Source organism: Hyperolius riggenbachi, chromosome 6, assembly GCF_040937935.1.
Source record: "Hyperolius riggenbachi isolate aHypRig1 chromosome 6, aHypRig1.pri, whole genome shotgun sequence".
In the NCBI taxonomy this organism is placed as follows: domain Eukaryota; kingdom Metazoa; phylum Chordata; class Amphibia; order Anura; family Hyperoliidae; genus Hyperolius; species Hyperolius riggenbachi.
The window spans coordinates 5750853-5766351 of record NC_090651.1 but is presented as its reverse complement, the minus strand read 5'-3'; the positions used below and the strand labels follow the sequence as shown (position 1 = coordinate 5766351).

The following is a 15499-nucleotide window of genomic DNA, read 5'->3' as shown; positions in this document are numbered from 1 at the left end:
ACAATTAATTGTATCAGATTGATCATACGGTCGCCCATTCGGTAGATTGTACCATTAATGGGAGCCTTTGGCCAGTAGTCTTCTCCTGTGACCTAAACCTCAACGAATTGCTCGGTGATTGCTTGCAGGGGGTGGTGATATTTTACTAATCACCGGATAAAGTCTGCTGATTTGACAGATATCTGCCAGGGCAATCTATCAGTGTGTGGCCAGCATTATGCTATCCATGTACTGCTAATGATGTGATATGGCAGGCGATTGATCCCAACCCAACTGGAAACGGATCGGTTTGTGAGATTTTACCACCGCGTCAGTATTGATTAAGTTTAAGCAGAAATGTAAACAAGAATCAATCCCTGTTCGGCTCGATACCGTACATCGTTATCTCTCGCCAATCTTCTCCCTCCGCCAGTCTTCTCCCTCCGCCTCTCGGCACAGATTTACCAACATGCCCAGGCACTCTTTACAATGATAAATTGTCTGGAATTGATGCAGAGCTGTCCCTTTGGGTGTGTTGAAGGCCGTAGTTTGGTGCCTGAAGAGATCGATCCCCAGTCTGCAGAGATTGATACCTGGCGCTAGCATGGCGAGGAAGGTCGATCTCGGTACCGCCAGACTTGCTGTGAGCTCTGCAGGAAGTGGCGGTGTACCTGGCGCTGGCACGGCGAGGAAGGTCGATCTCGGTACCGCCAGGCTTGCTGTGAGCTCTGCAAGAAGTGGCGGTATACCTGGCTCTGGCATGGCGAGGAAGATAGATCTCAGTATGGCCAGGCTTGCTGTGAGCTCTGCAGGAAGTGGCGGTGTACCTGGCGCTCACACGGCGAGGAAGGTCGATCTCGGTACGGCCAGGCTTGCTGTGAGCTCTGCAGGAAGTGGCGGTATACCTGGCGCTGGCATGGCGAGGAAGGTCGATCTCGGTACGGCCAGACTTGCTGTGAGCTCTGCAGGAAGTGGCGGTGTACCTGGCGCTGGCACGGCGAGGAAGGTCGATCTCGGTACCGCCAGGCTTGCTGTGAGCTCTGCAAGAAGTGGCGGTATACCTGGCTCTGGCATGGCGAGGAAGATAGATCTCAGTATGGCCAGGCTTGCTGTGAGCTCTGCAGGAAGTGGCGGTGTACCTGGCGCTCACACGGCGAGGAAGGTCGATCTCGGTACGGCCAGGCTTGCTGTGAGCTCTGCAGGAAGTGGCGGTATACCTGGCGCTGGCATGGCGAGGAAGGTTGATCTAGGTACGGCCAGACTTGCTGTGAGCTCTGCAGGAAGTGGCGGTATACCTGGCGCTGGCATGGCGAGGAAGGTCGATCTCAGTACCGCCAGACCTGCTGTGAGCTCTGCAGGAAGTGGCGGTATACCTGGCGCTGGCATGGCGAGGAAGGTCGATCACGGTACGTTTTATAAAAAAGGCTCTGGGATACGATCCTTTATATTGTGAAGGATCAAAAAACACAGTCCTCTTTAGGGCAATCCACCTTGCCCATCAACACTTGTTTGTACCTTTAAAAAGGACTATATATACTATAATGCAATCTCAGAAAGGCAAAAAAAGTCTCTAGAAAAACTTTGACACATGTAGAAAAGTAGAAAAATTGGTTCTTCAATATCACAATAATAGGTCTTAAAAACACATTGATTGGTTTGAAACAACGAGTGGTTGTAGCTTTGTGGGCATTTGAACTTCAAGGCAACGACACATGTTCGTTTCGGGCTTTTGTATAAAGTTATATGTGCCCTTCGTCAGGCCGTGATGCCCATTTCTGCGCAGCTCAACCAGAAGACGACCAATCCGGCAAGAAGAGCCAAAAAATGGGGGGGCGTCTGAACTTACCAGATGCACTAAACCTTCCCAGAGGCTATGATAAAGTGCTGCAAAGCGGGAACCCCACGGTACGGCCAGACTTGCTGTGAGCTCTGCAGGAAGTGGCGGGGGAACCTGGCACTGGCATGGCAGGTCGATCTCGGTACGGCCAGGCTTGCTGTGAGCTCTGCAAGAAGTGGCGGTATACCTGGCGCTGGCATGGCGAGGAAGGTCGATCTCGGTACCGCCAGACTTGCAGTGAGCTCTGCAGGAAGTGGCGGTGTACCTGGCGCTGGCACGGCGAGGAAGGTCGATCTCGGTACAGCCAGACCTGCTGTGAGCTCTGCAGGAAGTGGCGGTATACCTGGCGCTGGCATGGCGAGGAAGGTCGATCTCGGTACCGCCAGACTTTCTGTGAGCTCTGCAGAAAGTGGCGGTGTACTTGGCACTGGCATAGTGAGGAAGGTTGATCTCGGTACAGCCAGACGTGCTGTGAGCTCTGCAGGAAGTGGCGGTATACCTGGCGCTGGCATGTCGAGGAAGGTCAATCTCTGTACCGCCAGACTTGCTGTGAGCTCTGCAGAAAGTGGCGGTATACCTGGCGCTGGCACGGCGAGGAAGGTTGATCTCGGTACGGCCAGACCTGCTGTGAGCGTTGTAGGAAGTGGCGGTATACCTGGCGCTGGCACGGAGAGGCCCAGGCATCTTTAGTGAGATATATGGCCTCATAATTAGCCTCCTGCATCCCTCCCTGAGTGCTGGCATCAGCAGAGTGCGATCGCTGCCTGATTAACAGCCGCTCTGCGAACATTTCCTTCTGCCGCCAGTGACCAAATTTGTCACTTCAGTTTTGATAGAGACCTGATTTCTTGCTAAAACTTTGCTCTGTGTCTGCCGGCTGCGTCCCTTAATGCCGGGCCTGGCTTCTGTCGGGGGGGCCTGTGCAGCCCACACCCCTCCTGCCTGCTGGCCTGGGTGATTGATACACACACACACACACGCGCGCGCACGCACGCACGCACACACTCTTGCAAAAGAAGTTTTCCACATTTTGTCATATTACTGCCACAAACGTGCATCAATGACGTGAAAGACCAATACAAAGTGGTGTACATGTGAGAAGTGGATCGAAAATCATACATCATTCCAAACATTTTTTACAAATAAATAACTGCAAAGTGGGGTGTGCGTAATTATTCAGCCCCCTTTGGTCTGAGTGCAGTCAGGTGCCCATATTGCCTGATGAGTGCTAATGACTAAATAGAGTGCACCTGTGTGTAATCTAATATCAGTACAAATACAGCTGCTCTGCGACGGCCTCAGAGGTTGTCTAAGAAAATCTTGGGAGCAACAACACCGGGAAGTCCAAAGAACCCACCAGACAGGTCAGGGATCAAGTTATTGAGAAATTTAAAGCAGGCTTAGGCTACAAAAAGATTTCCAAAGCCTTGAACATCCCACGGAGCACTGTTCAAGCGATCATTCAGAAATGGAAGGAGTATGGCACAACTGTAAACCTACCAAGACAAGGCCATCCACCTAAACTCACAGGCCGAACAAGGAGAGCGCTGATCAGAAATGCAGTCAAGAGGCCCATGGTGACTCTGGACGAGCTGCAGAGATCTACATCTCAGGTGGGGGAATCTGTCCATTGGACAACTATTAGTCATGCACTGTACAAAGTTGGCCTTTATGGAAGAGTGGCAAGAAGAAAGGCACTGTTAACAGAAAACCATAAGAAGTCCCATTTGCAGGTTTCCACAAGCCATGTGGGGGACACAGCAACCATGTGGAAGAAGGTGCTCTGGTCAGATGAGACCAAAATGGAACTTTTTGGCCAAAATGCAAAACGCTATGTGTGGCGGAAAACTAACACTGCACATCACTCAGAACACACCACCCCCACTGTCAAATAAGGTGGTGGTAGCATCATGCTCGGGGGGGGGGGGGGGGAATATATATATATTACTGGGCCTGGCTTCTGTCCGGGGGGGGGGGGCTTAGGGGGGCTGCCGCCATTCTTGCACTGTTAATGGCTCAAACCTGGTACATTCGATTACTGGGGTTCAAATTCAGAATAGGGGGTGGAGCCCCACAAACAGCCAATCAGATTTGTTTAATTTCAATGCGAAAATACAAATTATTGATGTCAAGGACCCCAAAACTCATAAACTTGGTCATTGAGTAATTGTGTGTTAGGGTTAGAAAAAGAGGGCGGATCCAACACCAGCCAAATACATACCCGAGCAATGGCGGGCCATCAGCTAGTATTATATATATTATATTCACAGTGTGTGGAGCTCGGCGGTCTTCCTAATTGTTTCCGGCCTCTGGTTGTAGCTTCTGACCTGTGCCCCTTGGGTTAGTGGGTTTCCTCCTGTGCCCCGGGGTTAATGGGTTTCCTCCTGTGCCCCGGGGTTAATGGGTTTCCTCCTGTGCCTGGGGTTAATGGGTTTCCTCCTGTTACCAAACTCTGACTAAATCATTTATAAAGTAATTTTATCCACAAACAAAATTTTCACTACAGGTCCACTTTAAGATCTGCTGCTTACCATAAAAAATGAACACCTTTTACCCTTAAATCTCCCCAGCATGGGGGTGCAGTCACTGCTGATCTTGCCAGCGCAGTGGAGTGGGGGGGGGGGGCTCCTAGATGACAACCCCAAATGTAGCGGTGTTTTTCCCCAGCTTATTCTGTGCCGCCAGCGGTGGGAGGAGAAGCGCTGTATTTGCACGCGGCGTTCAGCATGCGACGCGCTTATCCTAGCGGGCTTTATTAAGGAAGTTTAGCGATCTGTTTGCTTTCAGTCCTTTTTTTTAAATGGCACTTATTTTTTAAGAGGAAATAGTCTGTTTTTTTTACATAAAATAAACCCCATGAATTGAGTTCCCCTTTAAGAGTTTCAGATCTCCTTCCCTGCTCTCCTGGCCGCTTCCTCCGCGCTCGCATGTAAATTCACTTATCGTGCTTTTCTTAAAACGCCTCCCCTCCTTCTACCTGACATCTAAATTGCTTTCAGTCATTGCAGCTTCTCCTGTTTTCTCTTAACTGAATTACTAATGACATGCAGCTCAATCACGGCCTCTCTGCCGGCACTTTCCCAGTAATGCGCCCCATCCCAACCTTTTAACCTATTACCGGGCGCATTTCCCAATCCAATCAGCTCCACCGCAGGTGTAATAAGTAATCGTTTGACTTACACCTGCTCCGACGCACTCCGCGCTCGCCATTCTGTGTCGGGTGGCGCTAATTCGCTTTTTATGGCGTTGTCGGATGGATCCGTTTTGCCTACATTTGCCGTGATTAGCATGTTAAATGAAACGGGAGCCGGTATGGCGCAGGCTGCGCGGTGGGCGGGGTCACAGCTGACCGTGGGTGAAGGCGAGATGCCCACGCCTTTTCATGTAACCCTTTTCCCTCCGCCCGCTCGCTCTGGTCAGGGTTGGCAAAGGTTGTAGGCTGCTATTTGAAAGGAACCCGCAGTGTGACCTATGGAAGCTGCCATATTTTTCCTTTTAAACAATACCAGTTGCCTGGCAGCCCTGCTTATTTTCTGGTCAACAGGGTCTAAATCACATACCTGAAACAAGCATGCAGCTAATCTTGTCAGATTTATCATAGACCTCTAATCTGCATGCTTGTTCAGGGGCTATGGCTAATAGTATTAGAGGCAGAGGATCAGCAAGACAGCCAGGTAACTGGTATTGTTTAAAAGGAAATAAATATGTCAGCCTCCATATGTATCTCACATTTGGGTCCCTTTAAGTTTAAAGGACACCTGAAGTGAGAAGGATATGGAGGCTGCCATATTTATTTCCTTTTAAGCAATACCAGTTGCCTGGCTGCCCTGCTGATCCTCTGCCTCTAATACTATTAGCCATAGCCGCTGAACAAGTATGCAGCAGATCCGGTGTTTCTGACATTATTGTCAGATCTGACAAGACTAGCTGCACGCTTGTTTGTGGTGTGATTCAGACGCTACTGCAGTGAAATACACCAGCAGGGCTGCCAGGTAACTGGTATTGTTTAAAAGGAAATAAATGTGTCAGCTTCTGTATTCTTCTCACTTCAGTTGTCATTTAAAGCGGACCTGAACTCAGAATGTCATCTCTGCTCTAACAGATACACCACAGCATAATAACCTTTAAAGGGGAACTGAAGTGAGAGGGATATGGAGGCTGCCATATTTAATTCTATCTAAGCAATACCAGTTGCCAGACCCTCCTGCTTATCCTCTGCCTCCAATACTATTAGCCATAGCTCCTGAACAAGCATGCAGCAGGTCAGGTGTTTCTGACATTGTCAGATTTGATCAGATTAGCTGCATGCTTGTTTCTGGTGTTATTCAGATATTACTGCAGAGAAATAGACCAGCAGGGCTGCCAGGCAAATGGTATTAATTAAAAGGAAACAAATATGGCAGCCTCCGTATACCTCTTACTTCAGTTCCCCTTTAAGGAAAAACATTTCTTTGTTACAGCTGATACAAATCCTGCAATAAATCTGCAGTGTGTCTACTTCCTGCTTTCATGGAGGCAGACATATTAACATCCTGTGTTTACAAATTAGTTGCTCGGCCGAGGCAGCCAGTTGACACAGCTGAGAGATCAAATTACAACTTATGATCAGTCACAGATGAGGGGAAATTAGACAGGCTAAACGCTCTAAATAGAGCAAAGGTGGATCAGCGCATCACCGGGCCGCCTCCGAATGGCCACCTATCAGAGGTGCGCGGAGTTCCCCCCCCCCCCCGCAAGAAACTACAAACGCACCTTGAAACCAAACAGAAGTTACTTACAAATGTAAGTAACTTTAGTCAGCTGCTCCCATGTAATAGCATTGCTTATTGATGTTTATGCAGAGCTTCTGATTGGTTTCATGGTGCGTTTGTAGTTTCTGGGGGGGCTCAGCGCACCTCTGATCGGTGGCCATTCGGAGGCGGCCTGGTGATGCGCTGATCCACCTTTCCGCAAGTTTGAATTTTATTTGGTAGTGCACCCAGCTATGCATATGCATATGCATAATTTAGGATTAGTGTTAGGGCCCCTCCCATAGGGGGATGACTTCTTCGCAGTGGGAGGGACGAGTACTTAATAAGTTGCATGAAACCAACATCCTCCAATGGTAGACAGGTGCACTTTATTTGAATGCTGGGTGTGTATTTTATCCCACTAGTGGGGCTGGCACTCTCAAGCAGGTAGTCATAAGGATGCAATAGCGCTGTTCCTTTCCTCACCATGTAAACTCTCTCTAAATACATACAGGGTGCATTTCTCATTTCAGCTCCACTTTATAGGGAACCTGACATTAGGGGTCTACTGTAAGCCATGCAAGGGCTGATAAAAATCCCAAATACAGTAGAATCTAGTTATAGTAAGACTCGGGATATAGTAACCTCAGTCCTCAGGTCCCGACAATTGCTTCTGTATAAATATACAATGCATGACCAATCCTGATACAGAAAGCTTCTGATATAGTAAGCTACTTTTCCTGATCCCTGAGAGTTTACTATAAAGGGATTCTACTGTAATCATCAAAAGCCGTGATTTCTACCACCTTGTCCATTTGATCTTCGGTAATGAAGGTGGCCATGCGTAATATAATCGTCATTTACATTTTAGGGTTGTAAATAAAGTGAGAAATTGTACTGAGGAATCATAATAATCTCTTTTTTCGATCAACAAATGTTAATTGATTTTGTGCAAAATTTGACGAAATTCCTAATTAGACGTGGTGAATAATGTGTTGTTTATAAAACAACCTATTATGATTATTGTTGTTATTTTCTTGTTTTTATCGAGAAAAATCATCCTGCAACCATTGCATCGCAACCTTTCGATTTTAGTGTCATTGTGATCTGATGAAAGGCTAGGATTGTTCCAATTGATATTGTATGGTGTGTGGCCCCCGACCCCTTCTCTCCCGTACAGCCCAGCACAACACACCAATGATCGCTGTTTACTGATATTGGTTTAAAGTTGCTTGCTTCGGGGCTAAAGATGCCCCACAGATGTTGGCTACATACACACATACAATTCTAAATTGGTCAATCGGTGATCAATTTTACTACCTCCTTGTAGTATGAGAGCATGGAATACTATGAGCAGGTTGTGTAGGTAAGCTGTCATGCTACATGGAAGTGAGAAAATTGGGCAGTCATTGCCCAATCAAAATTGGACATGTGTACTAGGCCTAAATGATTGTACAGTCAGAGGAATCGGTTAGTGTATGGCTGGCTGTAAGTGTGTTGTGTGGAAGGGGGCGGGGACATGTTAGACGTTAAGCCCCGCCTCCATGTGAATGGTTCTCAGTACGTTTCAAAACTAAATAAACACACAACTCGATTTTTTTTTTTAACATGCTGAATTTAAACGAATATCAAAATATCGATTAATTCCACATATTATTTCCTGTTCCTCTGCAGATTTCAACCGCGGTGAAGTTCCTCCAGAATCCGCGGGTGCGGCAAAGTCCGGTGGCCACAAGGAAGGACTTCCTGAAGAGGAAAGGTGAGACTGAGCTGCTGGGGAAATCTCCGATCATTGCAGCTAGGAGCAGGGTGATTACACTGCCTCTCTGCAGGTAGCCAGACCCCCTGATGGTAAATCTCTGATCATTACAGCTAGGAGCAGGGTGATTACACTGCCTCTCCGCAGGTAGCCGGGCCCCCTGATGGTAAATCTCTGATCATTGCAGCTAGGAGCAGGGTGATTACACTGCCTCTCTGCAGGTAGCCAGACCCCCTGATGGTAAATCTCTGATCATTACAGCTAGGAGCAGGGTGATTACACTGCCTCTCCGCAGGTAGCCGGGCCCCCTGATGGTAAATCTCTGATCATTGCAGCTAGGAGCAGGGTGATTACACTGCCTCTCTGCAGGTAGCCAGACCCCCTGATGGTAAATCTCTGATCATTACAGCTAGGAGCAGGGTGATTACACTGCCTCTCCGCAGGTAGCCGGACCCCCTGATAGTAAATCTCTGATCATTGCAGCTAGGAGCAGGGTGATTACACTGCCTCTCTGCAGGTAGCCAGACCCACTGATGGTAAATCTCTGATCATTACAGCTAGGAGCAGGGTGATTACACTGCCTCTCCGCAGGTAGCAGGACCCCCTGATGGTAAATCTCTGATCATTGCAGCTAGGAGCAGGGTGATTACACTGCCTCTCCGCAGGTAGCCGGACCCCCTGATGGTAAATCTCTGATTATTGCAGCTAGGAGCAGGGTGATTACACTGCCTCTCCGCAGGTAGCAGGACCCCCTGATGGTAAATCTCTGATCATTGCAGCTAGGAGCAGGGTGATTACACTGCCTCTCCGCAGGTAACCGGACCCCCTGATGGTAAATCTCTGAGCATTGCAGCCTGGAGCAGGGTGATTACACTGCCTCTCCACAGGTAGCCGGGACCCCCTGATGGTAAATCTCTGATCATTGCAGCCAGGAGCAGGGTGATTACACTGCCTCTCCGCAGGTAGCCGGACCCCCTGATAGTAAATCTCTGATCATTGCAGCTAGGAGCAGGGTGATTACACTGCCTCTCCGCAGGTAGCCGGACCTCCTGATAGTAAATCTTTGATCATTGCAGCTAGGAGCAGGGTGATTACACTGCCTCTCCGCAGGTAGCCGGACCCCCTGATGGTAAATCTTTGATCATTGCAGCTAGGAGCAGGGTGATTACACTGCCTCTCCGCAGGTAGCCGGACCTCCTGATAGTAAATCTTTGATCATTGCAGCTAGGAGCAGGGTGATTACACTGCCTCTCCGCAGGTAGCCGGACCTCCTGATAGTAAATCTTTGATCATTGCAGCTAGGAGCAGGGTGATTACACTGCCTCTCCGCAGGTAGCCGGACCTCCTGATAGTAAATCTTTGATCATTGCAGCTAGGAGCAGGGTGATTACACTGCCTCTCCGCAGGTAGCCGGACCCCCTGATGGTAAATCTCTGATCATTGCAGCTAGGAGCAGGGTGATTACACTGCCTCTCCGCAGGTAGCCGGACCCCCTGATGGTAAATCTCTGATCATTGCAGCTAGGAGCAGGGTGATTACACTGCTTCTCCGCAGGTAGCCGGACCCCCTGATGGTAAATCTCTGATCATTGCAGCTAGGAGCAGGGTGATTACACTTCCTCTCCGCAGGTAGCCGGACCCCCTGATGGTAAATGATTCGCACTCAGCGGCAGATAATGAGGGACGCTTGCTAGTTAGCGCATTTCTCAATCGCCGTGGTAATGGGGCTCATTAGCTCGATAATCTCTTACAAATGATAAATAAATGGCATTGATTGCAGTCAGGTTACTCTGAAGCCGTCTGCAGGCAAACCGCGAAATACTCCAAACTGATGGCTTCGCGAGCGGCCCGCCCAAACGGCGATCACTGCTCCTGAGTGTAAATTGTACGCTGCTCGAATCACACCAATCGCTCAGCAGGCAGAATGTTTTTGGCCCAACTCCAACCTGGCATAGAATTTACATACAATTTTCATGCAAGTGAACGTTTTTTGTATCTCTGTGGCTTAAGGGGCACATACACTTAGCCGATCGATCGCAAATCGATTGACCGATCGATTTCAATCGATCTGACATGCTGGAAAATCAAAACCGATCTGTTGAGATTGCTTATCAGTTTGCATTGACCCTAATGCAAATCTGATGGCAAAAAAATGCCGTCAGATCAATTTTCAATAGATTTCATACTGATATCTATTGGAAATCTGTTCCTAGTAAAAAATGTTCCTAAACACATCAGAGATCTATCTGATGATCTATCTGCTGCTAATCTAACGATTGTATGGCCACCTAACGTCTTTTGTCAGCCGGGGTTTCTGCCGTGTTAGTTTGACCAAATGACCTGAAGCAGCCCAGGTGAAGGCAGCTCTGGGCAATCGCTGTGAGCAGGGGTAGTGCTGCCATATTTTACCTTATGTTTGCTCTTGTGCTCAAGATGCAAGCGTCTCATATATACAAAGTTGTCCCAATCTTACTGTCCTTTTTTTTTTTTTATTACATTCTTTTCTTACATTACTGTATTGTATAAACTGTTGTGAGTTATTTAAAGTCTTCCTAAACTGATAAAACTCACTTCAAGCACACTTGAAGTGAGAGGGATCTGGAGACTGCCATATTTTTCCTTTTAAACAATGCAGATTGCCCGGCTGTCCTAATCATTTGCCTCTAATACATTTAGCTATAGCCCCTGAACAAGCATGCAGCAGATCAGGTGCTCTGACTGAAGTCGGACTGGATTAGCTGCATGCTTGTTTCTGGTGTGTGATTCAGACTCTACTGCAGACAAATAGATCAGCAGGGCTGCCAGGCAACTGGTATTAACAGGAAATAAATATGGCATGAGAAACAACAGAATAAAGGATTGACTCTTGGGGCACATGAGGAAAAACTACAAAAAACTTTAATAATATTGAATCACCATAATATCATACACAAATGTATATATCACTTTCCAAGTCACATATTTATCTAGATAGCTTAGCAGGTGATTTGGAAAGTGATATATAAATTTGTGTGTGATATTATGGTGATTCAATATTAAACGCTTTTGTTGTATTTCTCATGCGCCCCAAGAGTCAATCCTTTATCCGGTTGTTTCTCATGTGTGATGTTGACACTGTGCATGTGAACATTTTTTATTCATGACTAAATTTAGATGTTATTTTTTGATCACTTCATCGTCTCATTTGACATTGCTTCGCTATAATATGTAGTCTCCCCAAAATAAATATGGCAGCCTCCATATCTCTCTCACTTCAAGTGTAGAGAGAAACCTATGGATGGCTTACAGTCGATCCTTCCTGGTCCTTCATCTTGCCCGGGGTTCCAGTCTCCGGTTTAGCCTCTCGGTTAAAAGCCTCGTCAGGACTGCTGCGCATGCCGGAGGCCAGAACGAACCTGCGCAGTCGGTGTGCCCTTGTCCTGAATGGTGATGCCAATAGTTATACAGAGCTCTGTGGCTGAGCAGCTCCAGCTGAGGACAGCGCTGGAACCAGACATCAGGGGAGGAGCTGGAGGGCTCTGCTATGGTGAGTATCGACCTTTCCTTACTTCAGGTTTATGTTAGTGTACTTTAAACAACCTATAACATTGTTTACACTGTATGTCTAAGTCCAGAGCTCCCCTAAAACCCCCCATCCCCCGATTTCAGTATGTATAATACATGACTGGAGAGATCCATCTTACAGCCGCCCCCCGGAACAGGCGCTGTGAGTCGTGGGGTCTTCCTGTCCTCTCAGGGGCGTCTCTATCCCCCCCCCCCCCAGCTGCAAAGATAACGATAAACGGCAGATCTGCTCCTGAAACGTGACTGACAATCTGCTCAGTGAATAGTGTGACTGCCGCCATCCCTGACCTCCTTTACAGAAGGCGCGGTCGCTGTTAGTCATGGAAAACAGCCAGAAATATGCACAACTTCTGTCAAATAACAAAACTACCTCTAATGACTAACTGCAAATCTCACTCCTCAGCTACTTACCTAATTCACTGAATTCTACCTGCCTTACACTCTATACTCACCTATATAAAGACATTGCAAGCAGTATGTCACATGTCCCCGATCCTTACATTATATACATTATACAAGTCACATGTCCCCGATCCGGACATTATACAGGTCACATGTCCCTGACCCGTACATTATATACATTATACAGGTCACATGTCCCCGATCCGTACATTATATACATTATACAAGTCACATGTCCCTTATCCGTACATTATATACATTATACAGGTCACATGTCCCCGATCCGTACATTATATACGTTATACAGGTCACATGTCCCTTATCCGTACATTATATACATTATACAGGTCACATGTCCCCGATCCGTACATTATATACATTATACAGGTCACATGTCCCCGATCCGTACATTATATACATTATACAGGTCACATGTCCCTTATCCGTACATTATATACATTATACAGGTCACATGTCCCCGATCCGTACATTATATACATTATACAGGTCACATGTCCCCGATCCGTACATTATACGGTCACATGTCCCTGATCCGGACATTATACAGATCACATGTCCCCGTCTCGTACATTATACAGATTACATGTCCCTGATCCGTACATTATACAGGTCACATCAGAGGGATAGAAGCGCTCACTTGCCTTAGAAAGGTTGGACAAACTGGCTTTATTAAGGTTAGAATAAAGGCAACTGAGAGGTGACCTAAAACATGTATAAATACATCAGAGGGCAATACAGAAGCCAGGCAGATGAGCTTTCTGTCCCTAGTACAACGGACAAGGGGACATGATCTGCGTATGGAGGAAAAGAGTTTTTGCCATAATTTTAGAAAGGGGTCCTTCACAGTGAGAGAGGTTACAATCTGAAACATCTTACCTCAGGAAGTAGTTATGGCAAACTCTATACCTGCATTTACAGACAGCTTGGATGCTTTCTTTGCATTGATAGCCATCCATGGCTATAATTATAAGGTAATTCCCGGGAGAGTTGATCCAGGGATTTATCTTACTGCATCTGGAGTCTGGAAAGAATGTTTCCCTTTTTAAGGCTAATTGGCCCAGGCCTTGTAAGGTTCCTTGCCTTCCCCTGGATCACCTGAAATATTTGTAGGTTCAGGGTGGTGAATTTTTTTAAAATTTGTTTTGTTTCTTTTCTGGTTGAACTTGATGGACGGATGTCTTTCTCAAACTAACTATGTAACATGATCCATACATTATGGCAGGTCACACGTCCCTGATCCGTACATTATCGCCATCTAGGTCAACTCCACACTAGTCACTTTTTCATCTGACTCTATGTAACTACATGGAATTAAATGTTTTTATTTTTTTTTCCCTTGTTCAATGAATGTTTATTGTTTTAATACAAAAGAGGTGTTTGTTGAAATGTACACAAAGGATTATATTGAAAATAGTAAATGCACAAGCAAGCAGTTTTATAAACCATTCAAAGGAAATGGTAAATTCAAACATTTGACTAAAAAGTTTACGCCTGACTCTGCTGCGTTACCTCCGAACACAGGGTGATTTCCCAACAACCACTTACTGGAATGAGGTGTAACCGACTGATAGGTGGGAGTTTAGGGTTAACAAAGCCCTCCTGAATAGGACGAAGAGGTGGATGTGTTACTACTTGTGGGATGAACATAGAATACAGGTAGTCCCCAGTTAACAAACAAGATGGGGACTGTAGGTTCTTTCTTAGGGCTGGTTCAGACGGACGTTTGGAGACGTCGCGTTCGTTGGCGTTGCGTTCGTGATGCGTTCAGGCTTTCAGCAGCGTTCGCATTGCATTCGGATGCGGTCGCGTTTTTTCTTCCCCTAGGGGGACATTACCCGTCACGGTTAACCGCCCCTGGAAGCAACATGTAGCTTCCAGGGGCTCCTTGAACGCCAGTGAAAATCGGGACCCGAACGCCGGGTTTGTGCAAACGCGCGTAAAATCTTGGTACAAATGCTCCCATTCACTTGAATGGGAGCGTTTAACGCCAAGCCCCGAACGCTGGCTGTAAACGCTCTGCAAACGTCCGTCTGAACCAGCCCTTAACCTGAATCCGTTCTTAAGTGGGGACACTGCCACCTCAGTCCCCTGTACCTCCTCTGTGCCCCCGAGCTTGTGATGTTGTATATTTGGGCTACCTGCTGGAGAATGCTGAAGAAATCATGGGATGTGTATCCGGAAATTAAAACTATAGAAGTAAAGATTGAATGAGATCAATGAGAAATGAAAAGAGAAATAAGAGGAGGCTCAGATGACTTCACCGCCGCTCTTCACAGTTGGCATTGTAGCAGGTGATCCAATATTGTCTATAGGTAGCTGGATTGATAGGAGCCTTCTGAAGTGGACTTTTAAAGGAGTCACTAAGTATTGCCCTAGATGTAAAATCACTATAATGCAGTGACCTATTAATTAGTCCTGATTAAGACTGTTTGATTCTGTGATGTAGGTTTTGGTTGTTGACTTGTTTTTGAAGAGCTGTCCTGTTTTTACATTAGTTCATTATGTTGTGTATACATTAGTAAATAACCCGTGACAAGGCTACGCCCTCCAGATAAATGCCGACTTTTGGGTGGATGGAAGTTGTAGTTCAGCTCAGTGCAGGAGGTTTGCAGGCCTGTTTGTAAAGAGAATGAAATCTTCTGTTTTTGCAGGATTCTTAAATCATCAGTTCATGGTGGATAAAATGCCAATTGAGTAGATGCAAATTATATGCACATTGTCAATGGACTCAATGACTGCAGAAGCTGCTTAAAGCGGACCCAAACCAAACAATTTTTTTAATGCAAAATATTTAGTTGCACCACTCTGACACATACAAAGACATGCAGCCTATGCGCATTTCAGTGCATGTTTTTCACCCTTCTCTTTTCATAACTAGGGTTATACAGGTGGCAGCCATTACTTCTCAGCTTAGGTTTTAGATCATGGGTGTGTTTGTCATCAGCTACCCTCCCTCACAGGGGCGTCGTCTATGTGAAATCTCACACAAGCTGAGATCCCCTCCCCTGTGACACCATCAGTAGCAGCCTGTGTTTTGTTTTTGTATCTCCTCCACCAGTCTGCCAGATTCTGTCCCGGCAATATGAAAGGAAGGGAGGGGTTCCTCCAATAAATGTAAAATATTTTATATTTGTCATCATGCAGCTGAAAAAAGGCTGCTATTTATTATTATAATTTAGAAAATGGATTTCATTTCTGAAATCTTGTA

The 15499-nt window shown here is 46.6% G+C and overlaps 1 protein-coding gene across 1 annotated transcript in view; it reads left to right on the top strand.

Annotated features, from left to right (window-relative positions):
• PEX14 (peroxisomal biogenesis factor 14) overlaps positions 1–15499 on the top strand; it is a 218625-nt gene that overhangs the window by 124723 nt on the left and 78403 nt on the right. Inside the window, exon 3 of the mRNA XM_068238785.1 lies at positions 8221–8305. Within this exon, the coding sequence (XP_068094886.1) occupies positions 8221–8305 (85 nt within the window). The remainder of the gene's footprint in view (positions 1–8220; positions 8306–15499) is intronic.